Here is a 22,011-nt window from a genome sequence, read left to right on the forward strand (position 1 = left end):
CCGCCTCACTCCCGCTCCCCCCCGCCCCATCCGTGAATTGCTTGCGCCTGCGCATCTCCAATTCAGGCGCTTTCCCTTTCCTGACGACCAATCCACTTCCCGCCTCCGGTCCTTGGAACACTCCTCCCCTCTGCTGGGGCCCTGATTGGAGGTGCTGGAAGTAGTTGTCTTACGTATTGCCTGTATAAAAAAATTTACAGATAGGAGAATTTCAACGAATCACTGAAGAAGAAGCACTTGCTTGATATTAGATATGTATTATCACTTCAGAACCAAACTGAGAGACTGAACACGTAGAGAAGATCGGCAACGAGGATCAATTTGGATTAGGCAATAGTGCGGACAGCCTTTGCCTTTCTCCCTCTCCTCCGCCCCGCCCCCCTAGCAGCCCGGCCGCGTTGGTGAGTGGCGGGCGGGAGGGCCGACGGGAGGAGGGAGGAGGGGGAGCTGAGGGAAGGCGGGCCCTCGGCTGCGAGATAGGTGGGGGGAGGGGAGGGGAGAGCCCGAGCGCTGGAGTTGGTGCTGGGAAACCCGGGGCTAATGTTGACAACAGGCACTAGGTGAGTCCCAGGGATCCTCTTTCCCCTCCGCTCCAACGATAGGGAAGAGCTGGCGCGGAGGGGTACCGGCCTGGACTCCTACTCCCCGAGGGACCCGAGAGGCGATTCCGCACTCCAGCTCTCCGGGGGCGGCGAGCAGTGGAGGGACGAACGGGTCGGACGTCGTTCTCCTCAGACCCTTCTCCCGGAGGGTCTGGTCAATGTGGGGGATGTCTCGGCCGGGCCGAGGCTGGCGTGAGGGGCGACAGAAGAGGTGTCTGCCCCACATGCCTGGGCCCAGCCTCGGGGCTGAAGGCGGGGGAGCCTGCTGTGGAGGGGGAAGGTGTTCGGGGGCGTGGAAGAGTGCGAGGAGAGGCTGGGGCGAGCTCCGGAGTCCGGAGGGAAGCGTGGACGAGGAAGCGGGGAAGATGTAGAGTAGTCAGACAAGCTCGAGAGGCTTTGGGGCTGAGGGAGTGTGGGTTGAGAAGTTAGGGTTGGGGCTTAGATGTCCCCACGGAATAGGAGTTGTGGACGGGAAGTATGTCAATGGTGGGACCCTGAGCCACAGCGGGGGTTTGTGGGAGATTTGTGGGTGATACGTGTGCAGGGGAAGAGGCTTGGAGTGGACCTGCAGATGGTGGAAATGGGGCTGTTTGGGTTTACTTCCTTTTAATCAGGTAGGCTGGTTGAGTCCTCGACTCTAACTCAAGGCTCTCATTACTTCCCTTACGAGTACTGTTGAACTAAAGAGGTGATCACAGGGTGTTTGATCTGGAGAGGCAAGCAGAGGCTGCTTCCAGGTTTGGGGGTACACATGGTAGCGAATAGCCCTGCTCTTAGAAAAACTTAAATGTACCGATTGACACATTAGCTGAAAGTAAGACTGTTACTGACCCTTCTCATTTGTCAAAGTTTTTAGGTGTTCATAAAAGTCGTACAAATCATCAGGAAAGCCATTTTTGAGCTGTGGTGAAATTTCTGAAAAATTTAAATAAAACTCATACATATTATAAGGACTTTGTAAAAGAATAAACTCAGAAACCGGAAGATATCTCTGTGCTGTTCTACCTTTAGAACATTTTGAGTTCAAAACACAGACTTGAAGAAAGGTAAACCAGCATTCTCTTACTCTATTATTTTCAGAGCAGTCTGATTGTGATTTCATACATAGACCATATGGTACTTAGTTAGCAAACTTATAGCTGTATTAGGGAAACACCTCCATTCTCTGTCCTCTCTCCAGGACACTGCCTTAGAATCTTTTTTACTAGTAAAATAGTTTTTACTTTCTTTTGGAAATTTAGAATATATTTAGAAAGGCAAATAAAATAATACAGATCAAGTGCCCAGGACAGTATTTTGGGAACTAGAAAGGTGGTTTTCAATCATACTTTCCTTTTAAGGGCTGTCTCAATATAATTGTATTTAGTAGAGTAGCTTGTAAAAGTTAATCCTATTTCAATTTCAAGACCATTAACTTTTCTATTCATTATTTTAATATAATATTACATGGGCAATTTAGAAACACTTTAGGTGTTAAATTTAAAAACAGCTAAATTTAGCTGTTATTGAATAAGAATCTAGTGTTTTTATTAGATTTAATTTATTAATTTAAATTGACAGGATACAAATACGTATTGTTTGATTCATGTTTGTTGTCTAGTTTACTTGGTTTTCAAAATCCTGTGAGCACAGTGAAAACGAGCACTGGTTAGCTGCTGAAGCAGTTGAGTAATCTTGGACAGCTCGCACTGCGTTCAGCACCTGAAGCTTGGAGTGGGTAGAGCCCCATAGTCTTTAATCCTAAAGCTCTCTCCTCTTGTAATGGCCTTTCAGTGTCAGGTATGAGAGAGAACTGACAGTTATTTAATGTCTTTCTCTATGGTGGCTACAGTGCTAGAGGTTAGTAACTCTAGGCAGCAGCAGCTCCATTGCATTGACAGATGACAAGGATAAACAGAGGAGTTAAGTCGCCTGATTCCATAGCTAGTAAGGCACAAAGCTGGGATGCACACTTAAGGCCCACGTCAACACCTGTTCTGTTTGCTCAGTCTCATTGCTGCCTTTTTGTTATAAGTTAGTTAGCTGGAATTTGGTTCCGACACCAAGACTTATAGATCTTTTTGGGACTCTGTTTTATCATGCTCTGAAGCAGGATTTGTCTTAATTTGTCATTGACTGTTACTGTTTGTTAGTGTGGTAGTTATTTACATTTGCTGAATAAATGAATATTGGTGAGCCATGGAAGTTTGGGAACCTGTTGAGCTTATAAATGATGGTCTTTCATGGGCTTGTCAGATAAAAAGTGAGTTTGTTGATTCTGTAGAAGAATTTTAAATTTAATTTGTAAGGAATACTTTAGTTATAAATTCTGATGTTGTAGTTTTTATTGTCTGAGAATAGTATGTTCTTGTAATCTTGAAATATCTTGTTGATTCTTCAAATCACAAAATACAGATTCCATAAAATTTTGTTACATAATGATTAATACCCTTAAATAAGGTTGTTTTGTTACCTTAAACATTACGTTGTCTCCGTACGTTCAGCCAGAGTGTGCCAGTAAGTTAACATTATGTAGCAAGTGCTTTGCTATTATCAGAGCCTCTGCTGAGATTCATAATTCTATGATTTGTCATAGTCGGGTGTCTATGATCAAGTCTTCCATCTGACAGTTTGGTACTCTCAGGGTTCTTAACTTTGGTTAAGACTGCGAATTCACATTCCAGTTCTATCACCAGCTGTGGAGACCTTGGTCAAGTTACTTGGTTAAGTCTCAATTTACTCATTTATAAATAGGGAAAACAATACCTACCTCATAAAAATTTTAGTATTAAATGAGATAAAGTACATAAAATGTTTAGTATGGTACCTGCGACTAGATACTGGTATTATACTGTTTGAAGGTTTGTTTTAGAGTGTGATAATTTTCATATTAAAGGTGGGTATATACTGGAGAATAAGGAGGTAAATGAGGATAGAGGGGAGGCTGAAGGAAAGTGAAGGCTGACTACTAAGCTATCTGTGTACCTTCAGGATTCTCCCGGTCTAGGTTGTCTTTCTGATAATATTTAAAGTAATACATTCCTTATTTATTTATACTTTATTATTGCAAAGGCTTTAGCTATTAACCTGGGATTTCTTGCTATAATTTAATGCTGTAGTTGAAAATATTTAAGAATACTTGTATATCCTTAACTTTTACTAAGACTCCAAGAAGTTTAAATAATTTTATACTTTGTAAATAAAATTGTGATTTTCTTTGTATGTAACATGCAGATAATTTAAAAGTAAAAACGTAAAAGTACTACCTGAAAAATTATGTGAGATAACTGGCTCTAGGTAGAGAAATACATTTTTTGATATCTCATTTTGGTGAGATATACGGGTTTTTTTTTTCTTTCAGTATATGTAGTTTCCAGTTAAGGATATGAATTTGTTTAGTGCTGTCCTAATAGCACTTTCTGTGATGGTGGAAATGTTTGGTATCTACACTGTCCTGCTTGGAAGCTACTAGTCATAGGGAATTGAACACTTGAAGTATGGTGGTCCTGAGCAACTGAATTACAGGTTTTATTTACGTTGAATTTATGTTTAAGTGGCTTAGTGCAGTAGTTTTTCAGCTAGTGATATTTCTGTCCCTCAGGAGCATTTATTACTACCTGGAGTAATTTCTTGTCATTTACTACCTGGGAGGCAGAGAGGTACTTAGCTGCTTCAGGTATATGATAACCCTTTAGTTCCACAAAGAATGAATTATCTTATAGGCTGAGGATATAGCTCAGTGGTATAATGCTTACCTTGTGGGCAAAAAGCATGAATTTCATTTCTAGTACTGCTAAACAAACAAACAAACAAACAAAACAAAAAAACATCAGACTTGCTCATAATGATAGTAGTGCTGAGTTTTAGAAACTCCTGGACTACTGTCTACACTACTGACATGATACAGAACAAAATATACAGATCTTATTAATCATTATGTTTATAAATATTGTCTTATACTGTTGAAATTGAAGGCCTGCTCTAATTTGAGAGAGTTAGTTTATTTTAAAAGTTTGATGACTCTTCTATTCTCTGTTCATTGATTAGTAGGAAGCAAGAGTTTTTGCTTTGTAACTATTCTCTTGTGTAAATACATTCCATGAATATTGCATAAAATAGTAAACCAGGATCTCTGTCTCTACCCTCATTTTTGGAGTTGCTGAGAATTGGGCTTCCCTCATGTTAGATAGCATTCTCTCACTGAACTATGATCACAACAAAAGAGTCAAACTTGTTTGTTTCACAGTGCCAAGAATCAAATTCAGGGCCTAAGACATGCTAAGCCCTTGTCCACTGAGCTGCATCCCCAATGTTCAGTTTCTTAATCCTTTAAAAACTTTTTTAAAAAATTTACTTATTTAGTGCATTTGGAGGTCAGATGACAACTTGTAGCAACTGGTTCTCTCATTCCATCTACCCTGTGGGTTCCTGAGGTGTTCAGAATTGGCGAAGCACCTTTACCTACTTTACCTACTGAGCCCGCTTGCCAGCCGCCGCCGCCTTCTTCTTCTTCTCCTTCTCCTTCTCCTTCTCCTTCTCCTTCTCCTTCTCCTTCTCCTTCTCCTTCTCCTTCTTCTTTTTCTTCTTCTTCCTTTTCTTTAAGTTACAGACTTAATTGTGTAGCTAAAGCTGGTATGTAATTCACTATATAACACAGGCTGACCTCTTAACTCATAGCAGGTCCTACCTTGGCCTACTGAGCATTGCTCTTGACACATGTAAAAACTTAGGTTAAAACTTACTCGTGATGTTTCTAGTTATAGTGATGGATTGTTTTGAAGTTAATCATGCTTGGAGCTGAGGGTATGTGAGTAGATGTTCTAAATGCTGTGCTACCACTTTTTGTTTTATTTATTTTTTGAGACAGGATTTCTTAAGCCCTGATTGTCCTGGAACTCATAGAGGTCCACTTGCCTCTGCCTCCTAAGTGCCGGGATAAAGGCATGCACCACAATGCCCAGCCCATTTTATGCTTAAATGTTTCCTCAATTAAAGAGTAAGAACAAAGCAACAATAAAAACCCTAGATACAGAAATAACTAATAATAATAAAACATGGAATGTGACCAATTTTTGGAATGGTGTCGGGGATTGGTACTGTGCGTGCTCGGCGAGCACTTTACCACCAATCCAGCCCCAGCTAAGGCGCTAGTTCTCCTCACAGCATACTACTTCATAGCATTTAAACATGTCACGGTTGCCAAGCTTTATTAATATGCTTTGTTTTAAAAATAATGCTGTGTTGTTAAATAAAAGCCGTTCTGCCCACAGTAGTGACATTCTTTGACTCTTACAGATTGTCCTGGGTCACATAATGCCAGCTGAGCGTAAGAAGTCAGCAAGTATGGAAGAAAAAGAACCTTTACTAAACAACAAGGAGAAGGACTGCAGTGAGAGGCGCCCAGTGAGCAGCAAGGAGAAACCGAGGGACGATCTCAAGATCACTGCCAAGAAAGAGGTCAGTAAGGTCCCAGAAGACAAAAAGAAAAAACTGGAAGAAGATAAGAGAAAAAAGGAAGACAAGGAACGAAAGAAAAAAGAGGAAGAGAAGGTGAAGGCAGAGGAAGAGTTAAAGAAGAAGGAAGAGGAAGAAAAGAAGAAACAAGAGGAAGAGAGGAAAAAGCAGGAAGAGCAGGCCAAGCGGCAGCAGGAAGAAGCGGCTGCTCAGCTGAAGTAAGAACCCCGGGTTAGGGGTGAAGGGGTGAGAGTGGGCGCCTAAGGACATAGTGGGGAAGTGGCTGTGTCAGGTGACACCCTGCCTGCAGCTGTGAGGTCTCGGAGGATGGCAGCTTGTCTCATTACTCCCCCTGACAAGTGCCATGCTTGAGGTGCCTATGTATTACAGTCTTTAGTGTTTTATAGGCCTAGGATGATCAGGGTTTTTGTTTGTAAAAACCTTTTTCATGACACTTCCCTCTTCTCACTTCCTTCCTCAGTGGTACGAAGTAAACCTAGAACCTTCTGCATGCTAGGCCACTGCTCTTCAACTAAAGTTTACTGAGCAACTCAACTTTATAAACCCTCTATTTCTCCTTTAACAAACAAAAGAGGGGTGTGTGTGTGTTGTGTGCATGTGACCCAGGAGGCCTGAAGGGAGCATCAAATTCCCTGAAGCTGTAGTTGTAGGTAGTTGTGAGTCATCTGATGTGGGTCCTAGGAACCAAACATGAGTCCTCTGGAACTCACTGGGGGAACCAGTGAGACATTTCTCTAGTCCCAGTCTCTCTCTTCTTAATAAGAAGAAGGGTCTGGAAGGCAGTAGTAGTGGCCAAATTTAGACTATTCACATCCATGATTCTTTAGAATTTCTTGCTTATTTTTTCTTCCAAAATTAAAAAAAAAAACATTTTAAATTGTGTGTGTGCATGTACACATGCATTTTCATGTGAACTTGTGTGGAGGCCAGGGGATAGTGTTAAGGAGTTGATTTTCTCCTTCTGCTCTGGGCTTTAGGGGTCAAACCCAGCTGTTAGGCTTGTGTAGTAGTACATGCTGATCCTTCTAAAGTTTTCGTTCAGAAGCATACTTGGTTTCACAGCACTTCCTTTGCCAATTCAAAGTTAGTTGTTGTTTTTCCTGAGACAGGATCTCACTATGTATATGTAGCTCTGGCTGTCCTGGAATTCACTGTGTAGACCAGACTGGCCTCTAACTTGCAGAGTCTTGCCTGCCTCTGTCTCCCAAGTGCTTGCGTTAAAGGCATGCAGTGTACATACCCAGCTTCAAAGTGTTTTTAAAGTAACTGAAAAAAACACACACACACAATTCTTTTGTTGTTGTTTTTGGAGGTTTTTTTTAATTTCATTATTTTGTGTATATAAGTCTACTGTCTGTATACATGTCTGTGTACCACATGCATGTAGTGCTGGCTGAGGCCAGAAGATAGTGTTGGAGTCTCTGGAACCATTTATGGATGGTTGTGAGCTACCATGAGGTGCAGGAAACTGATCCCAGGTCCTCTGGAAGGATAGCCAGTGCTCTTAACTGCTGAGTAATCTCACTAGCCCCATTTCCTAACCTTTTACTGGAAAAAATTCAGATATTTATGAAGACAAAATGTAATAATGAACCAGTCTTACCCTACATTTCTTATTTTCCCTATTCAATAATTACCTACTTTTCTTTAAAAAAATTATATATATATGTATATATTAGTGGAGTTGGGCATTGAACTTGAACTCAAAGCCTTAGAGTGTGAAAGGCAAGCAGTGTGCTATGGAACTATATTCTCAAATCCTTTTCCTAGAATATTTTAAAGCACATAGGGATTTTATAGTTTATTTACCCATAAGGGCTTTATATTTTAAAATGTTTCAGTACAGGGTAAAATTGATTTGCTTAATTCAAATGCATAATGAGTTATGCTTTTGTTCTTTTCATTACAAGTCCTGTAGTTTGTGTGTGACTGAAAGATTTGTATACCCAAATGCAGCCCCTGTGTTAATACATTGTAGCTTTTCAGCAAGGGGCTTGGAGTTAGCATAAGGTATTTAAGAAATTATTTTGCCGAGAAGAGGAAAATTACTTTTTTGCATATTTAAATTTAAAACATATATTCTAATATTTTAAAATGAAATTCACTCTTGTCTCCACCTCTGCCCCAAGTCATTACTTCGTTTTAAACATCTAGGTGAAAAAAAGTTATGTCAGCTTTTAACTCTTCTTTTAGGTTAAATTGAGTTTATTGCACTCATTAAAAGATTTTAAACTGGTAGTTCTCCTAGAGTTCCTTCCCAAACTTTCTAAGTCATGAGTATTTCTTGTTATTGATGCTCATGAAAAAAAATTAGATTTTTATTTTATGACTATGATGAGTACTTGCCAACGTCCATGTCTGGGCTCCACATGCGTGCAGTGTCTTTAGAGCCTGAAGAGGGCAGCAGATCCTCTGAACCTGGAGTTCAAGACTGTTGTGAGCTGCCATGTGTGTGCTAAGAATTGAACCTGGGTTCTTTTGAAGGACAGCCAGTGTTCCTAGGTTTGAGCTATCTCTTCCATCCAGGATCTTCTTTTGGTGTGTGTGTAGAGGGGGAGGGGGGAAGTTTCTCATATAAACCTAGGCTGGCCTTTCCTAATTGTTTGATGAATGCTGAGTATGGAGAAGTAATTCTTGACAATTCAGAATCTTTTAAGTACATTTTATAATTGTTGTTCTTTAACTGAAATGTTTCTTGTGTAAATGTTTTTCTATTTACTCAGTGCTTTTGTTTAACATTTTATATTATTCCCAGGCATATCATTTTATATTTTACATATTGAACATTGTGTCTTAGATCAATTGAACTTGCAAATTGACAGAATGCTTAACAATTTAGATTATTGGAAATCATTGGACCACAGCAGGTGTTATAATTTACTGTGCTATCAGTATATTAAGTCATTAATACAATGCCTTTGAAAGTAATGAAAGAGGTGGTGAATGCCTTAGCATGCACAAGGCTCAGGTTCTGCAGGACCCCAAGGCAACAAAAGCAATGGAGGCTCCTTTTGCTCCTTTTGTTCCTCTTGGATTCTTATACTTAGATTGTAGTTTTTCATTGACTTTTACTCTTAAGTGATTTATAAATGATGTTTCAAAATGTATATCTTTATTTGTGTTTTGTCTTTTACATAGAGAGAAAGAAGAATCTCTTCAGCTTCATCAGGAGGCTTGGGAACGCCATCAGTTACGAAAGGAACTCCGTAGCAAAAACCAAAATGCTCCAGACAACCGACCAGAGGAAAATTTCTTTAGCCGCCTAGATTCGAGCTTAAAGAAAAATACTGCTTTTGTCAAGAAACTAAAAACAATTACAGAACAACAGAGAGATTCCTTGTCTCATGATTTTAATGGCCTGAATTTAAGCAAATATATTGCAGAAGCCGTAGCTTCCATTGTGGAAGCAAAATTAAAAATCTCTGATGTGAACTGTGCCGTGCACCTCTGCTCTCTCTTTCACCAGCGGTACGCTGACTTTGCACCCTCTCTTCTTCAGGTGTGGAAAAAACATTTTGAAGCAAGGAAAGAAGAGAAAACGCCTAACATTACCAAGCTAAGAACTGACTTGCGCTTCATTGCAGAATTGACAATAGTGGGAATTTTCACTGACAAGGAAGGTCTTTCCTTAATCTATGAACAGCTAAAAAGTATTATTAATGCTGATCGAGAATCCCACACGCATGTTTCTGTGGTGATTAGTTTCTGTCGCCATTGTGGAGATGATATTGCTGGACTAGTACCGAGGAAAGTAAAAAGTGCTGCAGAGAAGTTTAATTTGAACTTTCCTCCTAGTGAGATAATTAGTCCAGAGAAGCAGCAGCCTTTCCAGAATCTTTTAAAAGAGTACTTTACGTCTTTGACCAAACACCTGAAAAGGGACCACAGGGAGCTTCAGAATACTGAGAGGCAAAACAGGTGATTTTCAAATGTTTCTCAGAATTGAGAATTTATTGTGGAGGTCGTACTTAAAATGTTTAAAGTCTTCATGCCACTGAGAGAACTTATGGAAAAGGGCTCCTTATAGGTGATTTCTTAGCATTCCAAGAAAATTTCAGCAGCATGATAGTCTTAAGTACTCATGTTGAAATGTGAGCCTACAATAGATTTTATTGCTGATTTTAAAGAATCACAATAAGAAGATGGTAATTTTTCTTTATTGATATATTTTCTTCCTGTGGTGTAAAAAATCTCATTAATGTTGAGGAGTAGTTTTTCTGTTTCTGTCACTTTACCTGACCTGCCACTGTGTTTTCTGTGTTTCAGTGTTCCTCCTAACAGGTTTGCTTTCATTGTTTTGTGTTTTAAGTTGTTAGTGTCACTGCTGCTACTTGCTCTTGTAAAGAAAATGAGTCGTTAGTCGTAGTATTTCAGATCAGAATTCTGAGAAGTAGCACAAAGTTAGCTATGAAAAGTGTCCTTGATACAGTTTTTTATTTTTTTCCTCCTTGGGTAAGTTTAAAGTGCATTGACAGGAGTATTCTTCCTGAGGACTCCTGTTCCCAGTTTTAAAGGAGTCATGTATTGTTGCTGTGGTCATTGGTGAAAGGACCCTATTAGAAACCAGATTCAGTTGTCAGAAGATACTGTAGTTACTGCACTGAGGAGACAACAATCGGCTAGACAATTTGTGGGCATTGGGCCAACTGTAATGAGGCTGTTGATTTGTTGGAGATCTGGGCTATACAGAAGGGAGTAATAGCAGTTCTACTTAGCTGAGTACTTTACCACTAGTTAAATTATAGGCTTAAGAGTCTAGAACTTTTCTTGATCGGCAATTAATGAGGAGGCATACCTTTTTCTGTCCTCGTGAGCACGCAATGGGGGAAGACTGGTGTGAACAGTTATCCCTGGATGGTGATTGATTTAACCAGAAAAACAGTGAGTGTATCACTGTACCAGTATATTGTACAGGGTCATATTGAAGCTCAGTCCTGGTGACCAAAGGTCACTTAGATGAGAATTATACTCTCTGGGCAACATAATGAAATCACATCTCAAAGGAAAAAAGTAAAATAGAAACAGAATTGCCGTTCTTGTCTATGGTTTTGAATACTAATTTTCATCTATTTAAATCTTCTTAATTGTGATTTGCATAGTGCCTTGTCAGTTCATCCACCTGTCCCTTTACAGTCTACCTAATACATCACAACTGACTTTGTAAACATAACATTGATGGGTTTTATTGTCTACTTTAGAGTTTACGTATTCTAGCCTTATGTTGTCATGGTAGAGAGAAACTGCAGTGATGTAATACCACTGTGAGACATGTCTGTCTGATCTCTGTGACTTACTTCTCTTTCGTATTTGCTGACTGCCAGATGCTTTTTTTTTTTCCAGCATAATTGTCTTCAATTCTGCACTCTTGCAGTCTTTTTCAGACACTCACTATCCTTAGGACATTTAGTTCTGATTTGTTCTTCTGTGACCAAAATTGCTATAGCTTATTTAGCTGTCTTGTCCTTTGTCTTTCTGTCTTTTTGTTAGGACTTTCTACACTGAAGCCTGATTCTCAAATGGGCCACTCTTTTTTTTTCCCCATATCCTCCAACAGTTGTTGATTGTTTCTTTCTTCTTCCTCTTCTTCTTTTTTTTTTTTTTTTGTTTATTCGAGACAGGGTTTCTCTTTATAGCCCAGGCTGTCCTGGAATTCACTCTGTAGACCCCAGGCTGGCCTCAAACTCAGAGATCCACCTGCTTCTGCCTCCCAAGTGCTGGGATTAAAGGCGTGCGCCACCACTGCCTGGCTTTTTTTGGGGGGGGAGGAGGGGAGGGGTTATTGGATATATTCTTTATTCACATTTCAAATGTTATCCCCTTTCTAGGTCTCCTGCTCTTTTTTTGTTTGTTTGAGACCGGGTGTCACTAGGTAGCCTTGGCTGTTCTGTAGTCCAGACTGGCTTTGAACTCCAGGCACGGGGACTAAAGGCATGCATGCACCACTACGCCTGGTTCACATGAACTGCTCTTCCATTGGTTCTTTACTTTGAACTAGTGCAGTAAGTTTTGCCCTGAATGCATAGCTTCTGGGCTCTGTATTTTTTTGAGGTAGCATCTCACTCTGTTTGCTTAACTCAGGCTTATTCAAATGGTTTGGATATGTTATTTTATTTTTATTTATTTATTTATTTATTTATTTATTTATTTATTTAGGTTTTTGAAGTCAGGGTTTCTCTGTATAGCCCGGGCTGTCCTGGAACTCACTCTGTAGACCAGGCTGGCCTCGAACTCAGAAATCCGCCTGCCTCTGCCTCCCAAGTGCTGGGATTAAAGGCACGCACCACCACTGCCCGGCTGGGTATGTTATTTTAACCTATTGATTTTGCAGATGATTTTATGTGTGTTATTAAGTGCTAAGGTAAGTGAGTTCTTTTGGTGTTTATTTTTGTTTGTTTGTTTTTGTTTTTTGGTTTTTCAAGACAGAGTTTCTCTGTGTAGCCCTGGCTGTCCTGGAACTCACTTTGTAGACCAGGCTGGCCTTGAACTCAGAAATCCGCCTGCCTCCGCCTCCCAAGTGCTGGGATTAAAGGTGTGCGCCACCACCGCCCGGCAGTTCTTTTTTTTTTTTTTTAAGACAAGGTTTCTCTGTGTAGCCATGGCTGTCCTACAACTTGCTCTGTAGACCAGGCTGGCCTCAAACTCAAAGAGATCCACCTGCCTCTGCCAGCTAGGATTAAAGGCGTATGTACCACCAATAGGCAGTAAATGAGTTCTTATCTGTTGGTCCACTTACAGTTTTGATAGGCATATCTTCTGTTCATTTATTATTGTGGCCTTTCTTCAAAAAGTTAACTGCTTTGATAACAGAACTGGGTTGAGTCTTTTTGGTTTTTGTTTTTTTGCCGGAGTGGTTTTGAGACAGTTTTACTGTGTATCCCTGACTGTCCCGGAACTCACTGTAGACCAGGCTGTTCTGCTTCTGCCTCCTAAATACTGGGGTTAAAGATGTGTGCCCTTACCACCCAACAATAACAGAATTGTTAATCTACAGTTTTTAGAGTTTCTGTCCAGTATAGACTGATGTTAACATCACGGGAGTCATTTATTGGAGCATATTTTGTCTGCTTACTGATGCAGTAATTTAGGGATGTGACAATCTTAATAGAAAATATTTGACATCTGGTTTACTTTGAGCTCAAGATACTTCAAGTTGCTAATCAGCTTTGATAGTGAAGGTACAGATAATCCAAGTGAGGAAAAATAATAAACCTGGGAAATGGATTAGCACAGAATCTCTTTTGGTTAGTATCCTTTCTTCTGAAAATACTTTATTACAATTTACTTCTGAAGTAGTCAGTTTGTAAAAGTGTCTTCTTCGAAGACTTGACCCAGTAGTTGTTTTCAATCAAATGTCAGATATGGGCAGTAGTTTCTCCAATAAGATTTCTCTTAGGTGTGGTACCCTAGAAAACTGAGTAAAGTGATCCGAGACTTCAGATTCACATGTAATTAAAAATTTTTATGCCTTTCTTCAGTGTTTTGGGAAAATCAAGTGCCCTATTTTCAGTCTAGAAATCATAAATGTTCTTGGTTGTTACGCTGTTTAACATGTTAGAAAGCACTATTCTTAGCGCTAGTGAAATCTTATTCTGTGTGCATTAAAGTTTATACTTCAAATTTGATTCAGCCAAATTTGTTGTCCTTTTGAGTCTTATGTGTAACCCACATTGGCCTCCTGCTCACAGTTCTCTTTATTTCAGCCTGGAGTATTGAAATCAGGTGTGTGCCACTAGGTCCAGCTCTGTCCAACTAAGTTTTAGAGATGGACTGACTCAAAATTTCTGGTGCTTTCTTGGCTGGGCTCCATGGCACACACCTTTAATCCAGCTCTGGAGGCAGAGGCATGCAAATCTTTTTGAGTTCAAAGCCAGCCTAGTCTACAGAGTGAATTATAGGACAGCCTGGACTACACAGAGATCCTGTCTCAAAAACAAAATAAAACAATAATAAAATAAATTCTGCTGTTTCCTTTAAGACACTGGAATGAATGACAGTGTGAGTGATAATGAGTTTTCTAACTATTCTTTACTCTATACTGTATGCTTCAGTACTGCTTCTAAGCCCCTGAGGAATTTATAGTTTTGACCAGCAATACTTTAGGTAATGTCAACTTTGGCAAATTTGAATTTTAAATTTTTTTTACTTTAAAAATATCATGTTTATTATACATTTTGCTTGCGTGATCTTAAGCAACTCTGGGAAGTTACAGCATATGTAGATTTTAAAATTAATATTTGACAATTGGAGTCAATAGCTTTATATGCCTGGTAAATGTTTCTTCTGTTGTATTCAGGGGTCATTTTGTTAATAAAGATCTTACTAGTTTTTTTGACATTTAATAAAATTGATTAGTAAATATAATGTCATAGTTAACAGAAGATTTTCTTTCAATAGACTGAAATAATATATCTAAATATTAAGCAGTCAATTCTCAGTACTCAAAATGATTTGTTTCTTGGTCCTATGACAAAAACCAGGGCTTGTGTTTGCTGGGCTAACACTTCCACCAACCCCTAAAGCAGTGTGTGTGGGGTTGCCTAAGACCACTAGGAAATATAGATACTTAACATTACAGTTCATAACAGAAGCAAAATTACAGTTAGGAACTAGCAAGAAAAAGAATTTTATTAATTAGGTCACCACAACATGAGGAACTGAATTAAAAGGTTGCAACATTAGGAAGGTTGAGAACCACTGCTCCAAAGTGTCTTTATCCTTCCCCCCAATGGTAATGGATGGAAAGGGTAGTAAATTTTGTTTTTAACACCTTTAAATTAGTCCTTTCCTGACTGCCCACAATCGATGGCAATAGCAATTTGGTTTTTAAAGTTTAGTAAAAATTGTAAATAGAATGCAAACATTCCCCTTTCTCTACTGTTAATAAAATCTGAGAAGTACTATTAGTTTGACTAATGTTGGAACTTAAATATACTGATTTAAAATTTAATTAATTTTAAATTGCTTTTACCTTAATTTCCTTCAAGTGGGCTTTACCTATTCTTACAGGTTGATCAGTTGGTAATATTTACACACTATTAAGATATTGCCTCACACCTCATGACTGTACGTACATTCAAGGTTATATGTGTCTTGGCAGAGGTGGTCAATTCCTTTAATCTCAGAGCTTAAGAGGCAGAAGCAGGTGTGTCTCTTTGAGTTTCGGGCCAGCCTGGTCTACAGAGCTACTTCCAGGTCAGCCAGGGATACACAGAGAAACCCTATCACAAAAAAACTTAAAAAAAAAAATAATGTTTCACTAAATTTTTTTTAAAGCAAGCTCTAACAATATTACAAGAGTCCTGTGTTGTTATTTCCTCTTAGTTTACTAACTCTGTTTAAATGAATTTAACACAGTAAATGAATACACACTGGTATCTTTTCCTAAGATAATCATAACCAAATTTAAATGTGATTGTAAGAAAATTTAATATAATTTTATGGCTTATTTTTGTGATGATTTGACAAGGCAGAAGCAAATGGGAAGTAAAACCCAGTATTTTTTTTTCCTTGGATTTAGTCATGACCATATTTTCTTATTTTCTGTGATTGCACAAGATCAAAATTTACGAGGATGTTTGTATATTTGCTGAGATTTTAAAAAATTAATTTATTTTTATATCCTGACTATAGTTTCATAGATCAAAATATTTGGGGTTGAAGCTTTTTACTTTTTTTTACAGTGTTTTTAGTACTTTTTCTTCTCATGAAAATAGCATTTTCTATTGATATAATGAATTACATGCATAATCTTACTGATATCTTCACAATATCCCTAAAAAAAATCTGTAATTTAAAGGTGACTGATGAAGGAATTTGAGGTCTTGTCTAAGGTAATGTGAAAAGCCAATGACGAAATAAGTTTCTTTTCTTAGAGCTGTATTCTCACAGCTGTACAGCATCCATTGCTGTCACTCTTAGTACTAATGCTTGCTGGAAAACTGACTGGCTGCTCAGTCTTTACTGACTTTAATGCAAGCCAGAGGAATCCTGGTTATATTTTTGGCCAAAAAGAGAATTTAAAATAGCACCTTGATTTTGGTGGTTTGCTTTTGGCATGTACATTAAAGAGAGTTTGTAATTCCAATATAATGTACAAAACAGAGTAATTTTAATTTTTAGAGGCAGTCATAGTCTACTTTTTAATAATGCAGACTCCAGAAGCAAGGTATTCAGGTTCAAACTCTAGACCTGTCATTTACCCTGTATTCTGTATTCTTGGGCAAGTTACCTCACACACCTGTGCTTCATTTCAGTGTTCCCAGTCTTCCAACGGAGATAATAGTAGTGTTCTACTCCTGATGTAAATGTGAGCTCTGTTGTGAATCGTTCGTGTACATGCACTTTAACAGCATCGGGTACTACTTTAGTGCTTTTAAAAATGTTTGTTACTTAATATATTGCCTGTTTGATCTTTCTGAAAACCTCTGAGTGAGTCATTATTGTTTTGAAAATTGATGTGTTAAATGTTGTAAACGCCAACAGCCAGTCTTGAACGATGTTTCAACCTCAGCTTTGCTTGCTTTAAAAATGTATTTATAAGGCAATATAAAGCAAATAAGTAATCTATGTAAGATAAAAGAGAATAACAAAAATCAAATCATAAAAGTAAAAAAATGGGAAAGAAAAATGTGCCTTTTTATATCAGGCATTAATGGGTAAATGATTGATTCAAGAATGAACTCCTTGATGTTTCCTGTCAGTGTTATAATAGTAACATAAAAACCCCTTACTGAGTGTGATGGTCCTTGCCTTCAGTCCCAGCACTCTGGAGGCTGTGGTAGTCAGAGCTCTGTGAGTTTGAGAACACTTAGGGTGTTTCTAGATGGTGATGTTTCATATTGTTTTTGCTTTTGTTTGTTTGTTTGAGACAAGATTTCTCTATATAGCCCTGGCTGTCTCTGGAACTCACTCTGTAGACCAGGCTAGCTTCAAACTTAGAGATCCTCCTGCCTCTGCCTTCGAAGTACTGGGACTAAAGGCGTGTACCACCAACGCCTGGAGAGTAAGCTGATTGATTTTTGAAATGGGGTCTTATTTCTGTAGCCCTAGCTGTCCCTGAACTGCCCTCCTCTGCCTCCCCAGTGTTGGAATTAATGGTGCGCCAGGCAAGAAATCTTTTTTTGCACGTTTTTGTTATAATATGACTTGGGATTGGGTTTATTTCATTACTTTTTACCTCAGTGTAGTGCAATCATGGAGAGGGAAGAAGGTAGTTAATAAATGTGATGATTAATTGATTTGACTAATTCCAGTCATGATAAAAGATTGGCACACTGTGGCCCACTGGCCTGAGCAGGGCATTGACCAGTTTTTAATGCCTAGTATAAAAAAATGTAAAAGGTGACTGTTTTGTGAAAATTACATTATGTTGACATCTCACTGTTCTTAGAAGTTTTATCTTAGCATAGTAAACTCATGCATTTCCGTACTGCCTGGCCATTACTGTTTGCTACAGTAGCATTGAGCAGTTTCAGTGAGGATTCTGTGGTCTGGGAAACTTAGAATATTGATTTCCTGGTTCTTTCCAGAAAAGTTTTACTGACCTCTGATTAACAGTGGTTTCAAAATGCTTTCAGTTCAGCTTTACATAGATATATTTCTAAAAAGATTGGAATACTATATGATGATCATTAGTGTAGTTTTGCTTGTATTTTCAGCGTTAACATTCTCACGTACTTTCTATAAGAAACTTTGGTGAAGGGTAAAGTAGGGCTCAAGGTATAGTGTTTGCCTACCATGCATAAAGCCCTGAGTTCTGTCCCCAGCAATGTGTAGGAAAAAAAAAGGTGATGTTTGGCTTTTTGTCTTGTTTTGTTTTTAATTTTATCTTTAATGGAGACTTTGACAAAGCTAGAGTCAGAACTCCACTTCTACCCAATACTTTTGATGATTGATTTCTATTGCTAAAATCACAATAGACTTAGTGTGTACTGTAGATTCTGTGAGCTGTTGAGTAAGCATGTGCTAGATAAGTGATCAAATTAGGTACCACTTTGGGTTCTATTTGTAACAGAACTTGAAATTCCACTGTTGGTATCCTGTCCTATTGACTAAGTTAAGTTCTCCATGTATGATGTAATTAGAAAACAACCCAAAATCATAGTTTATATTTTTCCTAAGAGGTCTTTTACTCAATAGTTAACCTAAATACATGTTTATTAAGCAATTAGATAAATTGTTGTTAAAGAATTTGATCATGGTCTTGGGGTTGGTGGTGTATGCCTGTAATCCATAGTATTCAGGATCCAGAGGCAGGAGGATTGCTAATTCCATACCATCTGTGTAGTACATTGAGTTGAAGGCCAGCCTGCTCTGCAAAACCCACTGGCCTCTCCTTCCCTCCCCCATCCTCTCCTTCTTTCTCCCTCCTTCCCATTTTCCTTCCTTCCCCTCCTTCTTCTTCTCCCTCCCTCCCTTCCTTCTAGACTTGGAATTGAACCTAGGACTTCACAAGGGTTAGACAAGTGATCTACCACTGATCTTCATCACTGAGACCCCAGGGTTTTTTTGTTTTTTTTTTGGTTTTTCCAGGCTGGCTTCGAACTCAGAAATCTGCCTGCCTCTGCTTCCCAAGTGCTGGGATTAAAGGCATGTGCCACCACTGCCCGGCTGAGACCCCAGTTTTAAAAAACAAAATAGCAACAAAAAGCAGAAATGAGATTTGAGGGAGGGTTAAGGGGTATCTATGAAGGTTTAAAGGTTATTTTTTAAAGATATATTTATTTTTATTTTATGTGTATTTTGCCTCCATGTTTGCCTGTTTACCACATACATTCATGGTGCCCACAGAGATGTTACAGCCTCTTGCATTGTAGTTATGGACACTTATTAGCCACCATGTGGGTGCTGGAATCTAACTCAGCTCTTCCAAAAGAGCAGCAAGTGCTCTTAACTATCAGGCCATCTCTCCAGTTCCAGTTTTTGTTTTATTTTATATATATGGATGCTTTTCTTATGTGTTTGTGTCTTCACATATGTACTTGGTTAGTCCCAGTTTTAGAGTTTTAACTTGGTCTCAGAGGAACTGGAGAAGAACTAGAACCTAGATACATTGAATTAAATTTAATCATTGATTTGAATCTAGTCCCATACAAGTACTAGAACATGAAGTTGATCCTGAAATAGTTCTGTTTTCAGTCTTGGTAAAATAGTTAACACTTTACGGCTTACGTGCCAGAAGTTCTTAGTGTTGTATATTTCAGTGGACTGAATATATGCTCTTCAGATGACCAAGAAGTTAGAACTTGTAAGAGAAATACATTTCTAAATTGTGTTCTAGGCTTCCCCTACCCTGGTTTTGTTTTGTTGTTGTCAAACACGGCAGTCATGTTACATTTTTCTTTCTTAAAAGCCTATGTGTGTGCACAGGTGTTGTATGGTGTATGTGTGGTCAGAAGACAACTTTTAGAGGTTGATTCTCTTCTTTCACTCTGTGACTCCTAGGAACAGAATTTAGGTCATCAGGCATTGTGGCAAGCATTTTACCTTCTGAGCCATCTTGCTAACCCCAGTGGTACATGGTAACATGGTAATATTCATTAGCTGTATTGACATTATTATTATTATCTCTCCTAACAGAATTGTCTTTCTTTTCTATTCTTTTTAATTAAAGTTTTATTTATCTATTATTTATACAGCATTCTGCCTGTATGTTTGCTTGCAGACCAGAAGAGGGAACCAGATCTTATTGTAGATGGTTGTGAGCCACCATGTGATTGTTAGGAATTGAACTCAGGACCTCTGGAAGATCAGACAGTGCTCTTAACCTCTGAGTCATCTCTCTCCAGCCTCCCTCCTTTTGTTGTTTTGTTTTTGTTTTTTAAGACAGTGTTATTCTGCTGGGCGGTGGTGGTGCACGCCTTTGATCCCAGCACTTGGGAGGCAGAGGCAGGCGGATTTCTGAGTTTGAGAGTTAGAGGCTAGCCTGGTCTACAGAGTGAGTTCCAGGACAGCCAGGGCTACACAGAGAAAACCCTGTCTCGAAAAAAACCAAAAAAAAAGACAGTGTTATTCTGTGTAGCTTTGACTGTTCTGGAAGTCACTCTGTAGGGCCTCAAACTCAAGAGATCTGCTTGCCCTTGCCTCCTGAGTGCTAGGAGTAAAGGCATGTACTACTACTGCCCAGCTCAGAATTTTCTTTAGAATAAACTCTTTAGTTCTTACCACCTTTGGCAATAATTTTCATATTGTTCTTATTTAAAATGTAAAATTTACACTTATGTATGTATTGTATACAGGTGTGTATATATAACAGTGTGCTTCCACTTCTCTAACATTTTGGGTCCCGGAGATAGAAGTTGAGTTGTCAGGCCTGATGGCAAGTGTAGTGGCTGGACCATTTTGACCACCCACTGAGTATCTTAAAACTAGAATCATTTGGGAGCAGTATTTCTTTGAATCACTTATTGGTTTTGATTAAATTTTTCTGAATTTTCTTAGAACTGATTAAATATCCTGATAAGTTCATAGTAATGTTAGTTTCTTTCATGAATATACATGTTTTTGTTTTAAGTTTTTTTTTTTTTTTTTTTTTGGTTTTTCGAGACAAGGTTTCTCTGTGTAGCCCTGGCTGTCCTGGAACTCACTCTGTAGACCAGGCTGGTCTCGGAACTCAGAAATCCTCCTGCCTCTGCCTCCCAAGTGCTGGGATTAAAGGCGTGCGCCACCACTGCCTGGCTTTAAGTTTTAAAATCTATAAACTTTCTGAAAGAAACTTTTGTTTGTTTATATATTTTATGTATATGGGTGTTATGTCTGCATATACATTAAAAGAAACTTTTATTTTTGCTTATCACATTACTTTGAAGTAAATAACTGGGAAAACTTAAGACAATAAATAGTTTTGGTCTTTATAGAGAAATACTTTTAGCTTAGGTAAATATGGTTATACTGTTATATCAGAAGTTGCTAATTTATTTTTAAGTTGTAAAATGAGTGAAAAAAATTTAAATTTTAAGCATATCTGATGGTAAATCATTTTTTCTCCTTCCCTCCATCCTCCCATCCCTTCCTTTCTTCTTTGCTGCTCCTACCATTGGAATCCAGGGCCTGTGCATGCTAGGGAGGTGCTCTTCCACAGTTACACCCTTGCTCACACAAGATCTCTCTGTAAGAAGACAACACCTCAGAAAACCATATTTAGTTTATAAGAATGTTCAAATGCCAAGCAGTAAATTTCTAAATATTACTTTTGGAAATGTTTTAACTTAAAATTTATAGTTGTTCTTTTGAAAACTTTTGTTGAAAGTTGGGGTGGAGACAGGAGGATTATGGAGCCAAAGGCTAGCCTTGGCAACAGAGTGAGCTTGAGAACAGTCTGGGCCGGGGTACAGGAGACCCAATTTCAACCATCCTACAAAACATCTTTTATGTGTATAGCATTATTGTTTATAAATAACAGTTAAACTACCAGATAAATATTTAGTGTTGAACAAATTGCATCCTTTTGTGTAAGTCTTAACTGTCTATACCAGTATAGTGGGAATTTTGACTTTATACATTTTGATTCTTTTCCAGTAGTTTTACATTAGTAATCAAGAGTAACTTACAGTACTTTTTTGTGAAGTAGGAAGAATTATATCCTTGGGCTTCCCCATGAATGCATTGAGTAAGTGGGCTGATCATTTCTGTTTATCCATTGAATAAATATCTAATACTGTAAATTGAAAACTGACTGTATTAGAGAAGTGGATTTTTGCAAAAGGTAATCTTGACTTAAATCGTAGAAGTTAATGGATAATAATTCTGGCTTTGAACCTGTTAAAACTTGTTATATTTAGAAACCGACTTTTGTGGATGTATTTTTGGCTAATAGTATGTTTTAGGAAAGCACAGTTTAACAAAATAACTTAATTATTTTACAGTAAATTGTTAAATATATTTTTCTTTTCAAGTCATTGTTAAGGTTTAAGGATAACTGATTCTCATAACTTGTTGCTTTTGAAAACCAGTTAGT

General features: G+C 38.4%; 1 protein-coding gene across 3 annotated transcripts in view; it reads left to right on the forward strand.

Annotated features, from left to right (window-relative positions):
• The first annotated feature begins 452 nt into the window (after positions 1–452).
• Upf2 (UPF2 regulator of nonsense mediated mRNA decay) overlaps positions 453–22,011 on the forward strand; it is a 103,920-nt gene continuing 82,361 nt past the window's right edge. The window contains exons 1-3 of one of the 3 annotated variants that reach the window (XM_028764867.1): positions 453–560; positions 5,877–6,253; positions 9,195–9,974. In XM_028764867.1, coding sequence (XP_028620700.1) covers positions 5,895–6,253; positions 9,195–9,974 — 1,139 coding nt within the window. In that variant the 5' untranslated portion in view covers positions 453–560; positions 5,877–5,894. Of the gene's footprint in view, positions 561–1,472; positions 1,649–5,876; positions 6,254–9,194; positions 9,975–22,011 lie in introns of those variants that run through there. The other 2 variants (XM_028764865.1, XM_028764866.1) reach the window with 2 other exon arrangements.

Source organism: Grammomys surdaster, unplaced genomic scaffold (genome assembly GCF_004785775.1).
Source record: "Grammomys surdaster isolate TR1022 unplaced genomic scaffold, NIH_TR_1.0 146, whole genome shotgun sequence".
NCBI classification, from domain to species: Eukaryota; Metazoa; Chordata; class Mammalia; order Rodentia; family Muridae; genus Grammomys; species Grammomys surdaster.